The sequence below is a fragment of the Ziziphus jujuba genome, chromosome 5, assembly GCF_031755915.1.
Source record: "Ziziphus jujuba cultivar Dongzao chromosome 5, ASM3175591v1".
Classification (NCBI taxonomy): Eukaryota; Viridiplantae; Streptophyta; class Magnoliopsida; order Rosales; family Rhamnaceae; genus Ziziphus; species Ziziphus jujuba.
The window spans coordinates 10,133,112-10,156,846 of record NC_083383.1 but is presented as its reverse complement, the minus strand read 5'-3'; the positions used below and the strand labels follow the sequence as shown (position 1 = coordinate 10,156,846).

The 23,735-nt window shown below is 32.5% G+C and overlaps 3 protein-coding genes across 4 annotated transcripts; 2 read left to right on the top strand and 1 right to left on the bottom strand.

The window, feature by feature from the left end:
* The first annotated feature begins 1,554 nt into the window (after window positions 1-1,554).
* LOC107420804 (uncharacterized) lies at window positions 1,555-4,517 on the top strand. Its single transcript, XM_016029863.4, has 2 exons — window positions 1,555-1,938; window positions 2,259-4,517. The coding sequence occupies exon 2, from the start codon at window positions 2,743-2,745 to the stop codon at window positions 3,997-3,999; it is 1,257 nt and encodes a 418-aa protein (XP_015885349.2). The 5' UTR covers window positions 1,555-1,938; window positions 2,259-2,742; the 3' UTR covers window positions 4,000-4,517.
* A 4,166-nt stretch (window positions 4,518-8,683) lies between these two features.
* Window positions 8,684-13,494, bottom strand: LOC107420775 (probable E3 ubiquitin-protein ligase RHG1A). Of its 2 annotated transcripts, none has more exons than XM_048475128.2 (6): window positions 13,254-13,494; window positions 10,366-11,556; window positions 10,154-10,204; window positions 9,963-10,061; window positions 9,606-9,770; window positions 8,684-9,100 (listed from the first exon to the last, which is right to left on the bottom strand). In XM_048475128.2, exons 2-6 carry the CDS (start codon window positions 11,527-11,529, stop codon window positions 8,939-8,941), a joined length of 1,641 nt encoding a protein of 546 aa, XP_048331085.1. In that variant the 5' UTR covers window positions 11,530-11,556; window positions 13,254-13,494; the 3' UTR covers window positions 8,684-8,938. The 2 variants fall into 2 exon arrangements, with proteins under 2 accessions (XP_048331085.1, XP_048331086.1); XM_048475129.2 differs by lacking the exon at window positions 13,254-13,494 and adding an exon at window positions 12,675-12,971.
* Window positions 13,495-18,857: 5,363 nt separating this feature from the next.
* On the top strand, window positions 18,858-23,343 carry LOC107420776 (protein SHORT ROOT IN SALT MEDIUM 1). The gene is made up of 2 exons (XM_048475311.2): window positions 18,858-19,137; window positions 21,773-23,343. Exon 2 carries the CDS (start codon window positions 21,793-21,795, stop codon window positions 23,053-23,055), a length of 1,263 nt encoding a protein of 420 aa, XP_048331268.2. The 5' UTR covers window positions 18,858-19,137; window positions 21,773-21,792; the 3' UTR covers window positions 23,056-23,343.
* The last annotated feature ends 392 nt before the right edge of the window (window positions 23,344-23,735 follow it).

The following is a 23,735-nucleotide window of genomic DNA, read 5'->3' as shown; positions in this document are numbered from 1 at the left end:
TGATTTTCCAAAAGCAAACATCATAAATGATTTTACATATTTTTGAAAGTTGTACAATTTTAAAATTATCTTCAAATGGATAGTAATACAAATACATACATGAATTTATACATGTATATATTTATGAATGGAAATTTTATGGTGAGGACGGTCCGCATGAGGATCGCAGTATTAGTGATGGTTTTTCATAGTATTAACGACGATTTTTTAGAAAATCATCACCAATACTATAAAAAACTGTCATCAATATTGTAGTTCGCATAAGAACCATTCGCGCCATAGACGAACTGTATTTATGAATATGCGACTAATAATAAAGAATACAATTAATTGATAGACAAAACTATTAGAAACACTTCTTGTAATGGTATAAAATAGATGGAAAAAATAAAAATAAAATCAAGAGATGAAATTGCTTCTCAACTTTGAGAAAAAAGCTCTCTTTCTAAGATTTTTAGTTTTAGTCCAATTATTTTACAACTTGCGTTGACCAACCAATCAGTCAACTTGTTTGCTTTCTTTGGTTGGGATACATAACATTTGCGGATTGATTTTCAATATGTAAAAGCTGCATGACATGCTCAACAAAAATGGACATGTTCCAATTCACCCAAAAAATAAAAAAAAATGAATGAACATGTTCCATGAAAGAAAGTAGTTTGGAGAGCTTATGCTCTCTGTAAGTTCTTTGCAATCTCCATCAAAATTGACTTAGCTCCGGGTTTTTTATCAGCTACTCAATTACAAATACATTATAATTATAAGTTATTATATAAATTTAACAACACAGTTTAAAGTTTAAACGACATTTGAGTAATAAATTTATTATTTGTACGATAATTTTAAACTCTAACATATTCATTCTTAACATTAAAAAAAAAAGAAAAAAAAAAGAATTACTTAGATATTTTTAATAAATTTTAATGGCAAAAATATTTATTATATATATTTTCAACATAATTGCAAATCGAGTCCCTATTAAAGAATAAACCAAATCCTATTATTCCATGTTTATTTGAAAAAAACCTTTGAGCCCCATATCTTTGGGCACAGCAAAACACAAGTAGCACGGATGTCCTGTCTTATATTTACTAAATCTAGGATATTACACAAATTTCATAAAAGAATTCCTCACACACGTTTGTATTTTTTATTTTTTATTTTTTCAAAGAATTTTATCAACAAACATAAAAAATCATTCATATATGTTGATGTAAGTAAATCAAATTTTTATTATCAAACTAACAATAAAATCCATGAACTAACAAAATTTTCTTATTGTTACAAATCAAAAGTCTGACGTTATTATTACTAATAAATTTGCACTATAAATGTCAATGATATGGACGACACTAAATTTGAGGAAAGGAAAAAAAAAAAAAAAGCAATTGAATTTTGAAACAAAACATGTCAATTATTATTTTTATATCGAAATTTCAATAATTTTTAACCAACTAATAATAAAAATAAATAAATTAGCAAAAATTAAAAAATTGAAAACACGTTTGCACTTAAGAAAATAAAAAAATAAAAAAACACAAGGAAGCGAGAGGCGAGAGCAACCGAGAAAGAAAGAGAGCGAAGAGAGAGAGAGAGAGAGAGAGAGAGAGAGAGAGAGAGAGAGATATAAAAAAAAAGAAAAAAAAAAGAGCGAAGGAATTAGCAGCGATCGAGCTAACACACAGCAAAAGCTCAAATATTATATATCCGCAGCGCCCAAATAAAAAAAAGCCAAAAAAAAAAAATTGCACTGAAATATTTTTTTAAAAATAATAATAGTAAAAAGAAAAAAAAGGAAAGGAAAAGAGAGAGAAAGAGAGAGAGAGAGAGAGAGAGAGAGAAAGAGGTAGTGCGAAAGGCCAAGCTTCGAAGGCTTCGAAGGACCCAGTGAGTGAGGTTTTCGATTATCTCAGCGATTTTCCTCAACTTGGTTTTAAGGTCAGAGTTCAATCAATCTTAAACCCTCTCTCACACACACTTATAAAGTTGTAATTTTTTAATTTTTGTTGTCTTTTTTTTTTTTGGCGCTTTTCAATGGCGCTGATTTTTTTTTTTTTGCAATTCGATTTCTCTGAAATTCTTACTCTGCCTTCTAAAGCTTCAATCTTTTCAAACTCGCGGATCTCATTCCCTTCACTTTAAATTTTTAGTTTTTTAATTTTTTAAATTTTTTCAAAGTATAAGAGCTTTTGAATTTTGTGAATGAATGGGCGGGTTTTAATTGGCGTGGTGGTGTAATTTTTTGCGGGTTGTTGCAGTTTGGACGAAGAAAGCAACGGTGTGTTTTGGACCCGGGTTTTGTGATTCAAGCTTTAGGGTTTTGTGATTTATCATGGTTTCCAATAAATTGAGCTTGGCTTATGCGTTATTTTGGTGGGATTTAGCGAGCTCTTTGCTGGGTTTGATCGCTAGGGTTTTGGTTTCGAGAAGATGAGATTTGTGGTTTGCATTGTATGGTTTTTGGGTGTGGAGAATTTTTGCGGTTGTTTGGAAACAAGGGTGATTGCAATCTAAGTTCGAGATAAAAGGGGTTTTTGGGGGTTCTTGTGATTTTGGGTGCATGGTTTGCGTAGCCGTTCGTTTGGGTTTGTGCAAAAAAGATTCGCGAATTGATGTTGTAATGAATGATATGTGGGATTGTACGGTTGTCTGGAAACAGAAATAACTGTTATTTGGCTTTGACTTGGGGATTAGTGGGGGGGGTTTTGTGATTCTTGTGGATGGTTTGAATCTGTTTGAGAAATGCAACCACAGCAGTACTCTAGAATTGATTTGGCAGACTTGAAAGCTCAGATAGTGAAGAGAATTGGTGCAGAGAGGTCGAAGCGGTATTTTATTTACTTGAATAAGTTGTTAAGTCAGAAGCTGAGCAAGAAAGAATTCGATAAGTTCTGTTACAGAGTGTTCGGCAGCGAGAATATTTCATTGCACAATCAGTTGATACGATCAATCTTAAAGAATGCATGCCAGGCCAAGACCCCGCCACCGATTCATCTATCAGCTGTCCCAAAACTTGGGGTACAAGCAGCAAATAGTTCTCCTAGCAGAGAAGATGGACATGAACAAAGTGGAACTGTTTTCCAAAATCAAAATCAGAATGTACCCATCTGGTCAAATGGAGTTTTGCCAGTGTCCCCGCGTAAGGGTAGGTCTGCTATACGTGATCGGAAGCTCAAGGATAGACCAAGCCCACTTGGACCAAATGGAAAGGTGGATAGTGTCTTGCATGCATCCATGGGTTCAGAGGATAGTGGAAGTAAGGTTGTTATGGAAAATGGGGATGTGACTCCATGTGATTATCAGAGACCAGTGCAGCATCTTCAACCAGTTGCTGAGCTACCTGAGAGTGAAAGGGCAGTTCAGCGATCCATAGAAAAAATAAGGATGCACAATAAAGATCAGGCTGGAGTAGATGTCGTGGAAGATGGAGAAGAGATCGAGCAGTTAAATCGCTTGAGTTTCTCTAGAAGTCCTTTAGTTGCACCACTTGGGATTCCACTTTGCCCAGCTAGTGTTGGTGGGCCCCGCAAAGCTGCATCTTTAAGTAGCAGTGGTGATGTGGTTGGCTATTATGACAGTGGTGGGTTGTCTGACACCGAGACATTGAGAAAACGCATGGAGCAGATTGCTGCAGCACAGGGTCTAGGAAGCGTTTCTATGGAATGTGCCAATATGTTGAATAACATGTTGGATGTGTACCTGAAGCGATTGATCAGGTCTTGTGTTGAGTTGGTTGGAGCAAGGTCTACATATGAGCAAAAAAGGCAGCCCGTCCAGAAGCAGCAGATTCAAGGCAAGGTTATTAATGGCATGTGGCCAAGTAATCATATGCATATGTCAAGTGGCAACGGCCCCATGGAACCTATGCAAGAACAGAGACCGCGGTGTTCAATATCTATGCTTGATTTTAAGGTTGCCATGGAGCTAAATCCACAGCAACTTGGAGAAGATTGGCCATTGCTGCTTGAGAAGATTTGTATGCATGCGTTTGAGGAATGAAACATCCTACAAATATTTATTTTTCCCGGAGATGTGGTTGGGTCTTTAGATGGCCTGACAGATGCTCGAGGTCATTGATCCACATAGCTCTCTTCTCATTGCCAGGATGGACCAGATGGCTCCCAATTGGTAAAGATCCAGCCGTTAAGACAATACTGTTGTGACTTTGAGCATCAAAATGTCTGTATCTGTCAACTGCAGAGCCAGGCTCGGCTGGGAATTATTTAACTGCAACCGATTATGGGTTATTTCAAATTGAGTACTCATATTTGGTTGTTCTGTTGTACGTTTAGCGTTGACGTTGGCTGTATTGCTATTGCTTCGGTCTAAGTCTTGGTGTAACTGACAGCCAATGGAGGGAAAATATAAGAAAGTTTTGCAGGGACACTGTCATGTAACTTGGTCAAAGGTAAAATCACCTGTGTAAGAGCTGCAGTATTGCACTGTATGTATTTCTAAAATCTGATAATTAATTGGAATTCAGTATCAATAACACATTAACATCCATTGAACTGTCCTTCAATGTGAATTTACTGTTTCAATTAATAGGACTCTGAGATATCCACTGCTGTTCATATTATTAAGTTACTCATGTATTGAAGGAAATTTATGACTCTGATATGTAACTATTCATCACGCAAATAAGCTGTGGCTTTTATTCAAAGAAACTTAACATGTTCATATATTTGAAATTATATATTGTCATTTGGATTCTATAGGCTGCTTCTTTACTTAATTGTATTAAAACTATAGAAAGGAAATTCCTTTTTCCTTGGATTGCTGGAGCATAGTCTGATTCAGATTCCAAATACCATCTTCAGTGGCACACCCGAGCTTATTGAGGTCATGCTGATGGATGAGTTATGATATCTCAATTTGTCATCCAGGAAAATAATTGAATTCAAGAACCAGAGAGAAACAGACAAAAAATATGCGGAAAGAATTGTTGTTTTGATTAGTGCTATGTTTAATACTTTTACTGGTTTCTAAATCATGTGGTATTTAATCTGCTGTGGAATGATATTAGGCTGTATATAGGTGTATTTGCTTGACATATGTGAGTATTGATGCATAAATAAGCATCATATTATGTGCTCGTCGCGGAAAACTTGAAAACAAGTTGCATTATTCTAATAGTCGGGCTTGTCATGTCAAGTTTAACTAAGATAATTGTCTTCTTAATTTGTTATGGTATTAGTTTTACAAGGAACCTCCTATTATTTTCAACGACTGGTCTTTTCAATGTTTTAGTCTTATACTGTATGAGTTCCTATATGAAGATATAATCAATTCCCTTTCGTTTGGACAAAGATGTTGTGGTGAGTAGTGCATATAAGTTGATCATGTTAATTTGTAAACTTATTGATCTATGGCTGGCAGAACATTCATGTGCAAGTCTTATGCAGATGTTTAATTTGTTCATTTCCTTTGTGCTATACATCATAAATTTTGGTCATATCTATATTATATGTTTTGCTTTCATTGAAAAATATGTAAATTGTAATGTAAAAGCTTTAGGTCTTCCAGCAATATAGTCTTCCAAAATCTAGTTGTAAGACTCGTTTTTTTCCATGAACCTGTTTCAGGCTTTAGCCCTTTCATAGATATTGGGAGGCTCAGCTTTCTCCAGCTTCTGTATTCATCATTCCTCTCTACTTTCAATTTTCTAAAGGTCCCTGTAAAATAAAAGCTACCAAATATCTATTAGTTTGTTGTCCAAACACTGTTTGAGGTGAAGCTTCTGGTCTGCCAACATAGCCTGGTTAAGTGCTTTTATTCTCCTGGACTGTGAGAACGCATATTTATGCTCTTGCCATCCAATAGCAAATTAATGAACTTTCAATGTTGCATTTTAACGCTAGTGTAGCATAATAAGGATGTATGCTTGAGAATGAAAACAGTAGTTATTTGCAAATGGACTGTGTTCCTATAGTGAATTATATTCTTATTTCTAGAACTTGAATTTCTTTTGGAGAAGTGTTAGTAATGTCCACAAGGAGCAGAGTCATGACAAGCTTCTGTTGAAGTCAGGGATTTTAGAACTGGATGACTTCTAGTACCTGCAAAATTATGATTATACTAACACCAATGAGTCATGAGCTGGTGTCTTCTTTTATGTTTAACAAAGCATTTGTATTTGGTAATATCTTCTACAGTCCAGAGTTACCGTTCTTCTCCAGTCGTTTCCTGACCTTGAAGAGGTAATAATCTATGGTAGTTTGAAGTTAAACTGTCGTGTCATTTTTCAGGTGTATATATGTCTATAGAAATGAAAATTGATCTGTTACCATTATTAGCAACATTTTATTTATTTATATATTTATTTTTATGAATACCCAATAAACTGGACATCAAATGGCCAACCTTCTGGTCAGGAAATGGGTATTTGTGTGCTCTTCTTGTCCAATGGACGAGGCAGAGATAATAATCAGGATGTTTCGCTTTTGGGATCATAATCTGCAGTTTTTACTGACTAAAACAACATACTGAAGCAGCTTGTGACCCAGAGAAGGAAAACCAAGTACAAATAGAATTTGAAGTACTCTCTTATTCAATCTGAAAAAACCAAGATGTTTGCTTTTGGGGTCTTAGGATATTCTTCGTTGATCGATATTATATATGAATTCCACTTTATATCCTCTACAAGTCATGTAATCTTGTTTAACTATTTTGATGGTGGTAGGGGAAAAACATCTGGAGCAGATATAAGCAGTTCAATGCCTTCGTTGGCTCAATGGAAGGAGCAATGGTGGTATCACCAAAATTGCTTGATTATGCATACGAGCTTTCTTGGAGTTTCTTGTGGAGCCAAATCTCAATCTCTGCATTAACTTGAACAGGATGAGCTGCAAACTGCTGCGGGGAAAAATCTGTGTGTATACCGTGCCACGCTCTAAATCTTGGAAATGTTAAAATTTGCTCCAAGTTTAATTACAAAAATTGTGCTAAAGTTGGATGGTGCTTCATTAATGATCCAATTTTTTTTTAATAAAAAACAGCCCCAGTTCTTAACAAAAAGAAAGTGATATGTTCCGATGTGCCGTCTGTACATTTCTGTCAAAAGTAACGGGCAAAAATCTAATTGAATATTCAGGGGGTCAACTTAGACATTTATGAATTATGAATTTGGCAATGTGAATTGTATGATACAGAAATAGAAGCGCAATGTGAATGTGAAAACGATGCTTATGATCTATTTGAGTCCACCAACTTTATTGGTTTCTCATTTCGATTTTACCTTTTGCTTTTTGGCTTCATTGAAGTAATATATTGCCATAAATAACAATATCTAAAGAGAATAATAATAATATATAAAAAAATAAAAACGCGCACACACAGATTGCTAGCTATATAATGGAGGCTATGTTCTGCTTTCAAACTGGTTTCTTTAAAGGGGATTTGGTCAGCAATTCCAAGGATGCTATTCGCCCTGTACATGACCCTGGTTTTTATTTTGCGTGTGGAGTGTTTCTTGATGTAAGAAATTAAGATTAGATTAGCTTATCATAGTAATTTTGCTCCTAAGGAAGTAAACAAAGTGGCACATGTATTAGCTCTCTACTCTTTATCATTGTCTTCTTTTGAAACCTGGATGGAGGGAGGACCAAATTGATCCTATAATTCAAGGTGGGTAATGTTTGTAACTTTGTATTGTTGTTTTTTTCTTATTAAGTCTCAGATTTATTTGAAAAAGGGGAAAAAAAAAAAAAATCCTTCCTGATTTGATAGGAACAAAAGCAGGATGTGAGAAGTGAAGATAGGAAAGCTTAGAAATTGCTGATGGTATTTGGAATTTCAACAGTCCACTTTTCAAAATCTTGGTCAAAATTGGTAAGTAATGTATACATACCATATCATATTTTTACCCAAAAAAATAAAATACAATACCATTAGTAGAACCGTGATTAATTATTTCTAGATTAAAAAATAAAAATTATTCAAAAGTCAGAACTTTCTTGTTTCCAATAAGGCTTCGTCAAAGGGCAAGAGCTTGGTGTGCTCTCTATGGAATGGACAAGGAAGGTTATGGTTACAACTTATTCAAAACGATTTGGCGTGCCTTCGTTCCCTTCTTTTTGTCACTGAGATTTTTAGCTTTTTACCTTGCTTTAACGAATAATTCTATCTAGTCCTTTTTTTTTTTTCTTTTTTTTTTCCAGACAAAAGGAAAAACCGTCCTCTTTTTTTCATTAAAAAAAAATTAAAAAATGAAGGAATAACTATTTATACTATATTGAAACTAAAATTACAATTTTTTTTTTTTTTTTTAAACATTAAAAGGATTGGACCACTGCCGATTGTTTGCCTTACCACAAAAAGCCTATATGAACCTATTAATAACATTGCGGACCACTTCATCACCTCTCACATTCAATTTTAATACCGGATAAATAATAATACTAATCATGACATGAATATGGCAAAATAAAATTTGCTAGATTTAATTCCGCTTATATTTAGTTAAATATTAATTTTTTAACCGATATAAGTCAGGATAAACAATTTGAAGCGGAGAGAACCGCCCCTCAATTTTCTTTTGTGAATTTGTATGCAATACAAATTAACATGAATGCCAACAATAAATAACTGGTAAATGACCGACCAACACCAACAATCCCAAATTAACTCCATCGAAATCAAAAAGGAATTTCAAAAAGCACACATCAGAAGAAGAGGTAAAAGATATTCCAAAAGAACCAATTTGTGAGTATTCACAATTTTATAATCGACTTGACTGCAGAGTTTCCCGCTGTAGCACCAACAGCTACGGCTTATTAGTTAATTGGGATGAAGAGAATCGATATGTACATCAAAAGGGTAAGGAGTTAAAAGAAGAGAGAGAGAGAGAGAGAGAGAGAGAGAGAGAGAGAGAGAGATGAAGAGAAACCACTTAATTTGTACATAATGGAAGTGTTTCCACACAATTGAAGTGAATGAATTATGTGGTGGGTAGGGTTGTTGAAGGTGAGGCTGCTTCCGCTGCCGCCTTCTTGCATATCGGGCACCAATTCTTTAGGCATAGCCACTGATGTATGCAAACCACATGATATCTATGCTCACACTGCAATCTTCCAACTTCATCTCCAACCAAATATTCTTCCTGGCAAACACTCACCCATTAATACCAATAATAATCATCATCATCATAATTACAAAATGAAGCTAAATCAGTTTGTAAGTAAATCTGGTTAAACCCACACGGAATGACCCTTTTAAGAAGGTCATGAGCTACTTGGTAGTTTCACCAAGAACCTGACTTGGATTTGGGTGAACTTCTGGTAGCAATTTCATTTGTCTATTTTGGCATGATAAAGGCCCACCAAGTATAATTTTCATTAAAACGGTATGTACTCTCCATGCCTCTTAAAACTGAAACTAAAGATTTTTTTTGATGAAATAAAACTGAAACTAAACTTTTCCAACTTCAGTTGGAATCAGAAACTACCATGTACGGGGTAGCTTAATTTTGATGTTAACGCTGCCATTTGCTGACAGATTAAAACAGACCTCAAGTCTCTGCTTTTTCGAGCATAAAGCCAAGGCTTAAAAAAATGGTGATATAGAACTAATAATCAAGATAATGCTTTCAGAGTTATGGGCAGAACCTGGCAGATACTGCATTTGACATCATCACTGACCCCATCACTGCCTATGCACACATCTTCTGGAGGCACAGACTCATAAATGCTTCTCTTAATGCATTCCGCCAGTGCTTCTTCAGTCAGTGCAGTGCTCACAGATCCCATTCTTTCTTCTAGAGCCAATAATTCCTGTCATTATAGCAAAACACAATAAAAATCCCGGAACTTTTCTCTTATTTTTTGTTTGAACCACCACAGATTCATAACCTTACTAATTACTGTGTTGGATGGCTTTCATATCATTTTAAATATGCAGTATGAAGTAGACAACAAATTAGATGGTATTTACACAAACAGGAAGAAGGATATGAGGATAACAACCTCATATGACATGTTATCAATATCCAGTCTCATGTCTCTGTGCTGATCATAGACATTTAGGCCATTTAAAAACAAATTGGTCTCCAGGAGAAGTATTTGCTGCAATAAAAATGATTAAAAAAAAAAAAAAAAAAAAACTTTAAAACAAATAGAAATATTAAAAAAAAAAAAAAATTCACAAAATTAACTACCTCAAATGTTAGCTCCTCATCATGTTCAATCCTATCAAGCGCCAATAATACCTGAACAATTTAGCAAAACCCACATGAACAAATACCCAACATGAAAATTAGACTCAACAATTCCATTGTCATTTGGAAGCTTCTTCTCTTTCCCTTTCCAATCAATGTCGTCAGACCAAAGAGATGTACTAGAAAATTTTATATCAATAAAATCATAATACCTCTGCAATCCCATCCATGGTGTAGCGCCGCAGACTCTCCCGATTCATGCGGGTAAAGGCCCCATCTGCAGGACTGGATGGCAAAATTCTACGTAAATTCTCACCACTACTACCTGGTCTACTATGAGAATTTAGCCGAACCAAGGGAGCTTCAGTGGATAACTGCCGTGATGAACCAGAAGCATTTATGTCAATAGGTATTTCAGGTTGAGATGACCCTGGCATTACCTCAGAGGACTCGTTGCATGACAAACTGTTTACACTTCCTTGATTAGAAAGCCTTGCCCTTGAATGACCACTGATTGATCTACGAGTCCTAACTGATGCAACACCGTTATCCCTGTTAGGAGGTGCATTTCTAGCCCTTCTTGAATCTGAAATGGTGATTCCATGGTTGGAACTGGCATTGTGTACTGATGGTGACCCATTGATCTTCTTCCCTCTGGCAGAGGAGCTGCTTTCTCCTTCAGAATTTCTCTTTTTCACTGTTTCCCTCCTCCTACCAAGATCTGACGAACAATTTGATGGGACAACATCAGATATTGAATTGCACCTTAGATTTTTCAATCCATACCTGTTTGCACTAGCATTTGTTGCATTGCTTGTGCTTTTAGATCCCAAAGGAACAGAGGGACCCACTAAATTATTATCTTGGTTGCGCAATCCAGATTTCTGATGAAAATTCCTTCGAGATCTTGTATTTGCCGCCACACTAGAGCTTCCTGCGTCTACCACATTCGACTTGGCATTTTTTGATTCAATATGAAGCCCTCTTTGAATCTTTCCGGGTGGAGGTATGACTTCTGAAACTTCTGGCTCATCCTGAACACTACTAGTTTCAGATGAATCTGTTTCTAAATGAGTAGACAGCTTTTTACAAGGTTCTGTGAAAGATTTTCTTGGATTGCCTACTGTAGGGCAAGTCCTAGAGGAACTTCCATTCATCTCCTTGCTACTTGAAGGCGAATGCAATGAAGACCTTGAAGGTTTGCCTTTTTCAATTTGAGCACCTCTCACGGAGTTTAGTCTTCCATTGCATCCAATTCTGTTGCAGAATTGAGAGTTGTTATCCCTGCTGTTAGGTGTTTCTTTCAAAACAAGACTTGATGCCTTTCTAGAGACAACAAGCCCGTCAACAGCTCGTTTACCAGAATATTCATCCATTTAGATGGACGTATACTCTCTTCAAATCTGTAATGACAGTTTTATTAAAAAAGTATTAGAGAGAGAGAGAGAGAGAGAGAGAGAGAGAGAGAGAGGGAGAGAGTAAATAATATTGCAGAAATCTCACTATTACTTGTGTAAAAATGATAAGATTGTTATAACAATAGGTAATACACACACACACACACACACACACATATTTGGTTTCTAAGATGTATCAAGAATACTAAACAGTGCTAATTCCCCCCCCCCCCCCCCCCCCCCCCCCAATTAGAAGCCAATTTCAATACATGGAATCTTAACCAAGAAAATTCATAGTGCAGGACAATGACGAAGTATGAAAAGTCAAATACAAAATAGAAAAAGAGAAAGTCAAGAAGAAGGTTCTCATATGGGTAAAAACTTTGAATCTTCCACCTAGCCCATCGAACCAACCTGAATTATTGATCCAGTCACTTAGTAAGAACCAATCATGATCTATTTTCACAAGGCTGCTCCGATATATGCTTAGACTTAAAACTCTAAAACCTTTTAAAAAACCATGACATAGTTTTACTTTAATCAAAATATTTCTTCTATATTTCAGCCTCAAATTCCACTGTAAAGCCAGTAAAGTGCCCCAATTTCTCTTATATATATATTCTCCATTAAAGAGGGAAACCTCGTATGTTAATTATTTAAAAGATAGTTTCCTAAGACTGACCATGGATACAAACCCAATAGCAACAAAAAAAATAAAATAAAATTATAAAAAAATAAAAATCCCCTATTCCTCCAAAGTCAGAGACTCGTGAACATCAATTGCAGAGTTCAAAACAATACTAGCATACAATCAAGCCAAACAGAAGAAACCCAAATCCTAATAATCAAAACTCTAATTAGGAAATCAACATAAACACCTAGATAAGTGCAAGTACAATAATAGCAACAACAAACAAGAAAGGAACAATAACGAATTAGAAGCAAAGTTGTATGATAAATTCATCAAGGAAAGAATTACAGATGCACAAGGAAGTATTGGAACACCTTTGTTAACAATCGTTGAATCATTCCTAGAAAATACAAAAAAAGAGAACCCAACATTCTGATTCTCTGAAAACATAAAAAGGAAACAAATAAAGGAGGAAAAAAAGGATCTAAATCACCATTTGCCCATATTTCATCCCAAAAAAAGTGGGTCGCTCTTATTTATTTTCTTTTCTTTTTTGAGGATGAAGCTCTTTTGCTTGAATTAGTCTCCACACACGGTTCCTATTCTTCTCTATTTATAAGAGACTTTCTCCGTGATTTAAGGACATCAAAAGATTGAATTTCCTGATAAAGGAAAGACTGCCATTGCTCCTCCATATTTTCCAAGAAACCAAACAGAATTTCACTAAAAAATAATCGAAAATACACTAATATTTCGAGTTTAATCAACACCAGTCGATAGCGAACTAATCACAAACACCCAAAAAAAAAAAAAAAAAAAAAAAAAAAAACGTAGAAACAATCTACCAAAACCAAAATTCCAAAAATATGATAAGTCCTTTCTATTATCCTATAATCCAAAAAGAAAACTACTAGGACAGCAAAACCGATATTTGCCAAAACAAACTGATACCACAAAAAAAAAAAGTAATTCCCAGCTATCCCATACCAAAAGTGAAAAAAAAAAAAAAAAAAATCACGAAAGCTAATGTTCAAAAACATATTGAAATCAGAGAATAAAATCGTGATTCTACCTTTTTATTTTTTGTTTTTTTACTTTTTGCTCTCTCTCTCTCTCTCTCTCTCTCTGTGTTTTCTTCTTCCGTTGAATACAGACGAGTTGAGTTTCAGAGCTTTTTCAGAGAAAGCTTTAGAGAGAGAAAGGCGTTCTTCTTAAGAGAGAGAAAAAAAATTTAAAAAAAAAAACAACAACAACAACAAAGAGTCGCAAAACAACGTGTATGAAAGAAAGATCCGAGGGCGAGGTTCAGCCAAGTTTTATTGTTATCGAATTTGCCTTTTTTATTATTATTGTTATTATTTTAATCGGCCTTTTTTTTTTTTTTTTTTTTAAGCTTTAACTCTGAAAATTATAAATAAAAGTAATTAATTAAAAACGAGCTTATTAGAGCCGTCCCGATTGCAAAAGCGAGTTTTGATTCTGATAATACCTCAACCGTTGGATCGAAGAGCCTCAAATAGTATCAAAGATCGACGGATGCTGATGATTATGACGTCATGTTCAAATTTCCTTATATTTGTGGACCGAAAGGAATCCATTAGCTCCTACCCCACTTTACCAGCTTAGCCGCCTAACCTCTTCATTTTAACCCTTTTTTTTTTCCCATTAATTATTTTTATTTTTTATTTTTCAATAAAAAATAAAATAATCGTAATTGAAAATTTATTTTTGTGGTCGATCTGCTAGTCCGTAATTCTAGTCCACCGTTAGATTGAAGCGCGTGGAAATCATGTGCTTATAAAGATAGGATGTCTTTTACTTATTAATAGGTGCATTGACTTATGGCCTACAAAACATAAACAATGCGAAATTGCTTTTTCACTTTTGGGTTTTCCTTTTGTCTATTCTTTCTTGTAATGTATAAAATCTGTTTTATACATGTATACAGTCTCTACTCCTTAGAATTAAACAACTTCTTATTGTAGATTGGTCAACATTTTTTATTTATTGCGACCCACCTTGCAATATATATATATATATTATATTATAAATAATAATAATTTGAAATTGTATTAAGTTTTTTTTTTCTTCAATTAAATCAATTTCAAGAGAGAAAGGGATAATGAGTTGAATTTTGTATTTTTAATGTGAAATGTTAATCATCCTTAAGTAATGAGTGTCAATCATTCACCAAAATATAACATAGATGTTAATAGTGCATGTTCTTAGTTCGGTAATATTTAAAAAAAAAAAAAAGGGTTTAATTGGGTTGAATAGTAAAGATCTTTCTTCACAAAAAAAAAAAAAAAAAAAAATCAGGGGGACTTCAAATTTAATAATATGAGTTTACCTCAAATAATATATTATATCACTACTCGGTATTTTCCTACAGAATAGATAACAAAAAGTTTTCTTTTTTCATATAAATATATATTAAAAATGAAGAGATTCAAACATAGATAATTATTTCAAAATACAATAATTTTATAATTACAACAATAAATAACAAGAGTCAAGGAAAACATATTTTACAACTTTATATTATTTGAACTTATAAAATCTTCATGATTTGGCTAAAAATAAAAAATGTTCTCAATAAATATTAAAATTCAATTATACAAAATCATGTTTTATATGTCTAAATTATACAACCCCTACCATAAATATAAAGTAAACACATATGAATGAAAAAATGAATCAAATTTATGGATTAGATTTCTCAAAAGGAAAAAAAAAAAAAAAATTCATGAATTATCTCCACGTTCTATCCATGTGCATAAATTATGTGGATTTGGCAAGCCGTACGCTTGAGTTCATGAATTTGTAGGAAGGCCAACGGACAATTTGGAGTTGGTGAGGGCGACGAGCTTAAGGGGCGGGTTCACCGTCCCTTTCTTCATTAATCAAAAGAAAAATTACAAAAATCCTTCCATATTTTTATTTTTTTATTTTTTAATAAAATGTGTATAATAATAAAAAAATATATGTATTATATTTAATACCCGGTTAAAATCAAGACAACCGTCACAAAATCGTGATAGAAAGCAACCAAACCCCCCTCCCCCCCCCCCCCCCCCCCCCCCCAAAAAAAAAAAAAAAAAAATTGGGTTTTCGATTGGACGTTTTCATTGCATATGTCTCTCATTTTGCTTTTATCTCTTTTTCCATGGTAATAATTCTGGATTAATGGAAACACTTGTCTAATCGTGTATTGGTCATCAATCTCTATTACCTCAAAAATTCATATAATTTCATCTCAATTATCACCCTCCTCTTTATCTATTACATCATGTTTCAAAATTATTTATTTTATTGCAAAAAATCATGTCATGTTTACATCTACTAGTTAATATTTAAAGTTTTCAATCTTAGTGGGGATATTAATCCCTTATATAATGGTTAATAATTTGATTCTTCTATTTTCTTTTTTTTTTCTTTTTTTAAATTTTTGGTCGACAAAGTTGGAGTGCCAAATCATAAACCACCTAAGCTTTAACATATAATTACAATAATTCCTAACAAAATAGAAAAAAAAAAAAGAAAAGAAAGAAGAATAGTTATCATTTTCAGGTGCCATAAAAATGGCCCAAAAAGCTAATTTTGGGCTACTGGTGCACCCTACCTGTCCTACAGTTAAAGCATCACCGTTTCATATAAAATTAGGCAGAGGTTGTCATGTAATTGACCAAAAGTCTAATACATTTTTTTAAGAAAATAAACCAAATCCCATAAAAACAGGGATACTTTACCTTCAAAATCTCTATTAAATTTTTTGAGAGAAATATTTCCTAAACTATATATAAAAAAAAAAATTTGTTCCGATCATCATCATAAAATCTATTTATCAAAATTTTAATATAGAATGAAATAATATTCTGTCAAAATGAAGCTTTCATTAACCATATATAATACAATTATTACATTTGCTTGATGAATGGGATTTTAGAAAGGACATTTGTAGTGGTATCAAATTTTTCTTAGAAAACAAAAACGGATAATGATTTTAAAAAATACATTAAATAAAATAAGTATTTTTTAATTAATATTACATTTTTGAGCAGCTACACTTTTGCCACATGTAAACATAAAAAGAAAGGATGAAGATGCCAGAACCCACCACCACTATGGAACTTTTTGTGTACACCTCTTCTTTGTTTGTTAGTAATATATAATAAATAAAAACATAATTATTATCCATGAAAAAATATAAAATAAGTTTTTTGAAAAATAAATGTGGAGGGGTGGAAAGGAAAATGAAAGCAAAAAACTGAACCACAAAGTGTATTCTACAGCTTGGCTTCTACCACTAAAAGAGGCCAAATCATGTTTTTGATGACGTGTCGTTCGGGTAAAGCCTCATGAAACACAATAAATGGAGCCCACCAAAAGCTCTTTATCTACCTCAAAATAAATAAAATAATTCACAAAAAAAGTAATAAAATAAAACAATAATAGAAAAAGCTCTCTAACTAGTTTAAGCTAACCAGAAAGAACACCAACATGTTGTCCAAGTTGGTGTGTTCCAACACCAAAACTGCTCCACCACCACCACCACCACCGTCTAATTTTTTTTTAATATTTTTTTTATTAATTTTTGAAAGAAATTAAAGCTGACGATCCAAAAAGCCAAAATACTTTCCCAACTTAGGTATTAGTAATATAATATATCTTCAAACTCCGGCGAAGATGTGTTATATAGATATAGCTGGTATATATCCCCAAAAGTTTCTTTTATCTTTTATTATTGCACGAATGGCTCGCTTTTTATGATTATTTTGGGTTTTTTTTTCCCTAAATTTTTTACAATTATTTTGTTGAGCATATATTATTCGGAAGAATGGTACATTACTAATTAAAATATAGATCGAAGAGTAACCGAAATCCATTGATTGTTAGTAGGAATAATCGTGGTGATTCGGTTTCCTGCTCGATTGAGATTTGAGAATTGGTTTGAAATGGAATTTTAAAAGCTAATCGAAACAATTAAATATTTTTTTAATGATTTAAAAAAACAAATAATATGAGTAATTGTATAATATTTGCTTGATGGACAAATCATATATATTAAAATATTTAAATTTGCATATATTAGGTTTGTCATCATTATTATTAATTGGGAAGAGGGATTTATATGGCTGGTTGCCAAATGAGCTATCTCAAAGGGCAATTTGCATAAATGATTGTGTCTCAAAGGAAGGTTTTTAAACCTGTTTAATTTGTTTAGAATTAACTTATTTAATTAATTAATTATTAAATTATAATTTAAAAAATATTGAATGTGTATTTTATTTATCTTGGGTGATAGATTTATAGTTAGTGTTAATCAATATATATTTTTAATAAAAAATGCAAAAAAAAAAGAAGATATTTATTAAGATTATTTTTAATTAAGATATCTAATACGTCTATTATAATTATATTATGATTCATGAATACTATTTTAATACTACTTAAAAATCTTTGATTGTTAAAACTATTGCCTTCTTTATCATTTTCATCTCTAGATTTTGCAATATGAGAAGTAATCAGCAAAATACTATATCTCTTAATAATTAATTTTTATCAAAATATTATATTCTATCTTTTAAACTTTAGTAAAAGCATCTTTAATAGTTTTTTTTTTATTGTTCTTTTTTTACGATATTAAAAAAATAGACAGTTATTTGAAAAAAAAAAAACATTTTCAATAAGTTTGTCTAAATATTATATGAAACTAATATGACAAAAAAAATAGATACTACTAAAGTGATACTCTACTTCTAGAAATCTATTAGACATCATAAAATTTCATAAAATATAAAATTTTTCTTAAAATTTTAGTTCTTTCAAAAAAAAAAAAAGAAAATAAAATAAAGTATTAAAATATTAATTAATAAATAGCCATATATAATTTCTATGCACATCACCATTAAAGAACAATTTTAAAATTAACTATATATTTATGCCATCTATATTTAAATGACAATTTTAAAATTGTTTGTATATTTAGAGCATTTTTAATGGCTTTGTCTAGATAACCAATTACTTTTATTTTTTTTTCCAATAGATCTTTCTAAACACTATATTAAATTGATATAATAAATAGCCATATTAATTATTGGAGATGTTCTAAATATTAATAAAATTTCTAAATGTTTTGATTAAGAAAACAAATTTAATAAATATTTCTATGGAAATATTGTTGATTATTATGCAAATTTTGACCAAAATGTAAAGAAATGGATATGGACATCTATAATGGAAAGTTTTGGAAAAATATCAAAGGTTTTATTTGTTTTGTTTTAAAATCTAAATTATCTATCAATCTATTAAAAAAATTAAATATTGTCCAATTATTGATGTTTTTAAACCATAATTTGCACCGGATATGGGAAAAAAAAATATTATTACATATAACTGCGGTATTTGTTTTGTGCAATATTAAAATAAAATATGTGAAACTTATAAAAAAAATTTATTTCAAAAAAAAAAACAACTTACAAAATAATTACAACCAAAGATAATAACAGTTGTCATTCAAACTTTTTTAAACTCAAGACAAGAAGACGGTGATAAAATAATAATAATAATAATAATAAACATGGAGGAGAAAATATATTTTCACAAGAAAAAAACAAGGAGGAAAACATATATTTTTTATTTATATAATTGGTTGGGATTTATAAAGTAAATAATTAATCAGATTAGAAAAGGTCAACCAAAAACCAAAACCCTCTATCTCTCCAACAGAAATGGGTTTCAATTTTATGGCGGCCAAAAGCAGTCTCGTTTTAGAGCAGTGCGAAACTTGCGCTCCTTTAATCAAAATTAATATCCAAAATAAACCCTCTTTTTATGTTTTCTCTTCCAACCATATATCCTTCCTTATTTTCTTCCTTCTTATATCCCATCTCTGATTCTTTTTCTTTTTCTCACTTCCCAAACAACCTATCTATTTTATTTTTTTTCAATCCAAGGTACGTTACATAATTCTCTCTCTTTCTCTCACAAGCATTTTATTATGCTATGCTGCTTCTTAATTACGCAAATTCAAATTGCATATCTTCCACGCATACATTTCTCTCAAATTTATGAAAAGGAAAAAAAAAAAAAAAATCTCTCTTTTGCTTGCAATTCTTGTTCTTGCTTCATTTCATTGCCATTGACGTATACATTATTCTTTTGTTTAACGTTTTCTTCTATTTTCCTATCTATAGCTTGCATTTGTGAATATTATTAATTGTGAATTAATTGTATTTATGGATTAATTGACGCTAAATTTTTATCCATCAATGTCATCATAATCTGATGAAAATCTGATGGGGATCGAATGCTTTTCAGAAATAAGTATATTTCTGTATTTTGTTGTTTTTTTGTTTTCTTTGGTTTTTTTTTGCTCTGCATTTCTCATCCGAGTACTTATCGAAAAATTTTATTACTTGTCAATGGAGGATAAACATGCAACGTGACGACATTGACGATAAGAGCAAAGAACATAATGCTAAGTATTTTAATAACAATAATATATTATATAATAATTAAAGAGCGAAAGCAAATATGTTAATTATTTATGATAGGGGCAAAACCTAAGCAACAATAATCGTTTAGCAAACTTTTGGTCTAAAAAATAATGAATCATGTCGTACAGAAGAACATGTAGGCCAGGCTACAAAAGCTAAACTGGGACCCATATTGAATTGTACACTCCCCACACATCACCATCTCGACCATGGATTTTCTTCTTCTTCTTCTTCCCTTAATTATGCATGTCAGGGAGACTAAATGAGGTATTATATGTAAATTATTTTTATTATTTGATTTTAGAGATGAGAGGATTTAAATTTTGGTTAGAATACAATGGTTTTGTCATTAAATTATCCATAAAAAGTATTTAACTCAATTATTATCTCCATTATCTTTTTAGGGATGGTTTTAATAAAAATTCAATGTTCAAATCATTAACCTCCATATCAAAAAATTCTCCCATTACTTATAATTTAGTTTTAATGTGGAATATGGAGGTTTGTATATACATAAGTTGTTATGTCTGTTACTTCCATAGTTTATCCTAATGAGTTGGATTTGGAATATAAAAGAACCTCTATATTTATGCAAGTTCAAAACTCACATATGACATACTTTATTTTACTTGTATATGTTGTATACTTTCTGGATCATATATCAACCCAGGTTTGTGCCAAGTCATACAAGGCCACTGGGAGCAAGAAATATGATTTCTGATTAGCCAGCCTTTACCTAGGCTCCATCACATTTAATGGCTTAGCTATGCGCCAGTCTGAAACTCCATAATTACTATATATATGATGAATTGCTCTGATAGATTTCAAATCTATAATTCAGATCTTTTAACAAAAAAAAAATAAAATAAAATAAAAAATTCAATAATTCAGATCAAAGGCTTTTATGCATATATGTGCAAGTGGTATGCTGGACCACTTCCCATCATTTTCTCTGCGTTGGTTTGGCTCTACCTAATCAAAACCATTGAGCAAATATATAGGAAAAAAAAAAAAAGAGAAAACAACAACAACAACAACAACATCAACAAATGACGACAAATATATTGTATGGTTTTAAAATATATACATAAAATATTATTTGTCATCACACATGAATGAAATTTCTACATTGTAATTGTCCATGTGATAATCATCATGCAAATTGATATCACTTATATTTGTCACAAAAATTGGTGATATATATGTTAATCTTTTCTTTTTGTTTTTTTAATTTTCTTTTTATATATGCTTTTATTCACAAAATTTACCTACTCTTTAGGTTTTTCAGCAGTAAAATTATCCTACTTCTTTGTGAAATGTAAAACCTATATGGATTTGTGAAGAAAACTTGGGCCTTCATAGTTATTAGCCTATATTATTGTAAAGGGTGAATCTCAAGCTAGTAGCCACACAGGCCACATGGGTTAGTCCAAATGTAATGAGTAGTTTTATCTCCTAATTGCGACTTGCAAGAGAGTTTTTTTCAAAGATCATAGACTACATAATTAATCAATGTATTCTGGCACTAGTTTCATTGCAGCTAGTCCAAATGAATTTTATTGCACGTCACGTTGGTTTAGAACTAGTTATGAGGATAATGACGCACAAAGTTTGGCAATTGTGAGACAAGGCAAATGTAATTCTGTCATTGAAAAGCATAGTCTATGTGCATTAATTCAACATCATATCATCACCTTAATGATACTAGTGCATACTTATTATTGGCAATTGCACTCAATATATATCTCAATTATATATGGTTGACAATAATAATTTGGAGGTGAAGTGGACCAAATCATAGGTCACTAGTACTTGAAATAATGACCAATTATTTATGTCTTTTTGCTTTTGCTTCAATCACACCAAATTTGTACATGAATGAATTCTGTCTTTTCTTAGTAGCAGTTGAAAGTTGATATACATATTACTTGTTTCATTTTCTTTTTCTTTTCTGCTTGATAAATGATTTTTGAAGAACATCTTGGGATTAGATGTTTGAAACAATATGATATTTAAGATATTTGGGGAAAGATATTGTTTCAATTTTAAGAAATGAATTATTGTTTTTTTTACTATTTGGCAAATAATGCAGGTTCTAATTGATCATACTTTATGGCAACAAAACCAAAAGAGAGCAGTAGTGTAGGGAAGGAGAAGAAAGTCCCACTATCTTCAAGTACTCACACTACTCCAACTAGAAGTGGTACTAAACTATCCCCCAATTCATCTTCTACTCCTAAACCTTCTTCTTCAACCTCCACAGAAAAACCACTACCAAACTATCTCAAACCCACCATAAGCTCACGCCATGATGAAGCTTTCAAACCCATCAAAAAACATGGATCTGATCATGATCCAAATCACAAAGCGACACTCAATAGAAGAAGATCTTTCGACAAACCACCCTCTTCTTCTCGAGTTCAAAGTGCATTGGTCTCACCAGGTCCTAAAGAGAGAAGGACAGCAGGTAGATCTTCCTCTTTTTCCTGTAAAACCACCACTTCTTCGAAACCCATTTCAGATAATAAGCCTTTAAGAAGCCCCAAGCCTGCAAAACCGCATCCTACGTTCGCGAAGACTGTGAAGAGCACTGTTCCGAAGAAGGAAGCTTCTAATGCTTCTGCTTCAAACAGAATTCCGAAAAGTCCTTCTGATCAAACACAGACAGTAGTACACAATGTTGAAGCTAAGCAAGAAGCTACAACAGAGTTTTTGGTTCATGAGGTAGCAGAGGTTGAAAGTGAGGTTAAAGCCTGTCCGGAAGAACCAAAACCAGAAGGTAATGATCAGCATTCCAATGCTGTAGATGGTGAAGCTAATAGTGATGAGAATGAGGACAAAAAGGAATGTGAAGAAGCAAAAGCTGGTATTACGGATGTTGGTTTGGAAGAAACTGATAACAAATCACAAGAAGGAAGCCAAGTCAACGATAGTACTGAATTTGAAGGAGAAGATGATCAGAATAAGAAAAGCGACGAAGGCAATGAGAGTCACAGAGAAGAAGGCAGTGCAAGTGAGGCAAAAGAGGATCATGTGGAAGAAGATAAAGTAAATGAGGCAGCTGTAGAAGAAACAAAGGTCGTTGAAGCAAACAAGAATGAGGAGAAGACGGTGGATAATGAAAAGGAAGAGGCTGCTTGTGAAGGAAGTAATGTAGATAAGGATGGAAAAGATGTGGAAGAAGGAAAATCAGAGGCAGAAGCAGAGGTAACGGTGAAACGACAAGGTGGGGGAGGACAAGGAAAGAAGGATAATGCTCCAGCATACAATGATGTGATCGAGGAAACTGCGAGCAAGCTTTTGGAGAAGAGGAAGAACAAGGTGAAAGCGCTTGTTGGAGCATTTGAGACTGTTATAGATTATGAATCCAAATGAACCATTCAACTCATTAACTGTTGTTTCACAAAGATTTTCGTTGAAGACTCATGTTGTAAAAAGTTTTAAAAAAATCAAAAAAGAAAGAAAAAAATTACAACCAAACTGCAGTGAAATGCTGCAATGGTGATTTATATGGGTTATAAAGTATAAACTCCTGATAAACAGCGTCATTTGGATGGGGAGGTTACAATTTGTTGATATTTTAATTTGCATTGTTGACTACAAATTTAGTGAAGTATATATAATGCATTCAGGGTCTAATCTTTGAAATCTTTTTCTTCTCATCTTTTTCGATTGGTTGGTAGGAAATAATCCATTGGAAAGGATGGGCAATTTCTTAGATATTTCCTAGCAAAATGAATCTGTTAGCGCGATGTGTTACACCTGTTTGATCCTTTTTCTATAAATATCGATTTAGTTCTGTACATGGTTATTTAGACTGGGTAAGAGTAGATCTTTCACACTTTGAGAATATACTTTGAAGGCCCCTCACTTGGATAATATTTGGACTATTTATAAAGAATCTCAACCTGTGCAGAAATCTATCCATACATTTACATGATCAGTAATGTTAGAATCATCAAATAATTTACAAAATAACATGAGAAATCTATCCATACATTTATATTAATTTGTCAACAATTTAACACTTTACTGCATCTGTTGCCGTTTCATTT

Bases quoted from the DNA above. Each gene is read 5' to 3' on its own strand.
- LOC107420804 (XM_016029863.4), top strand. From the start codon at position 2,743: ATGCAACCACAGCAGTACTCTAGAATTGATTTGGCAGACTTGAAAGCT.
- LOC107420775 (XM_048475128.2), bottom strand. From the start codon at position 11,529: ATGGATGAATATTCTGGTAAACGAGCTGTTGACGGGCTTGTTGTCTCT. The intron at 10,205-10,365 runs GTATTATGATTT...TAAATTGTTCAG, and splicing joins CCATGGATGGGATTGCAGAG to GTATTATTGGCGCTTGATAG. The intron at 10,062-10,153 runs GTAGTTAATTTT...TTTTTATTGCAG, and splicing joins ATGAGGAGCTAACATTTGAG to CAAATACTTCTCCTGGAGAC.
- LOC107420776 (XM_048475311.2), top strand. From the start codon at position 21,793: ATGGCAACAAAACCAAAAGAGAGCAGTAGTGTAGGGAAGGAGAAGAAA.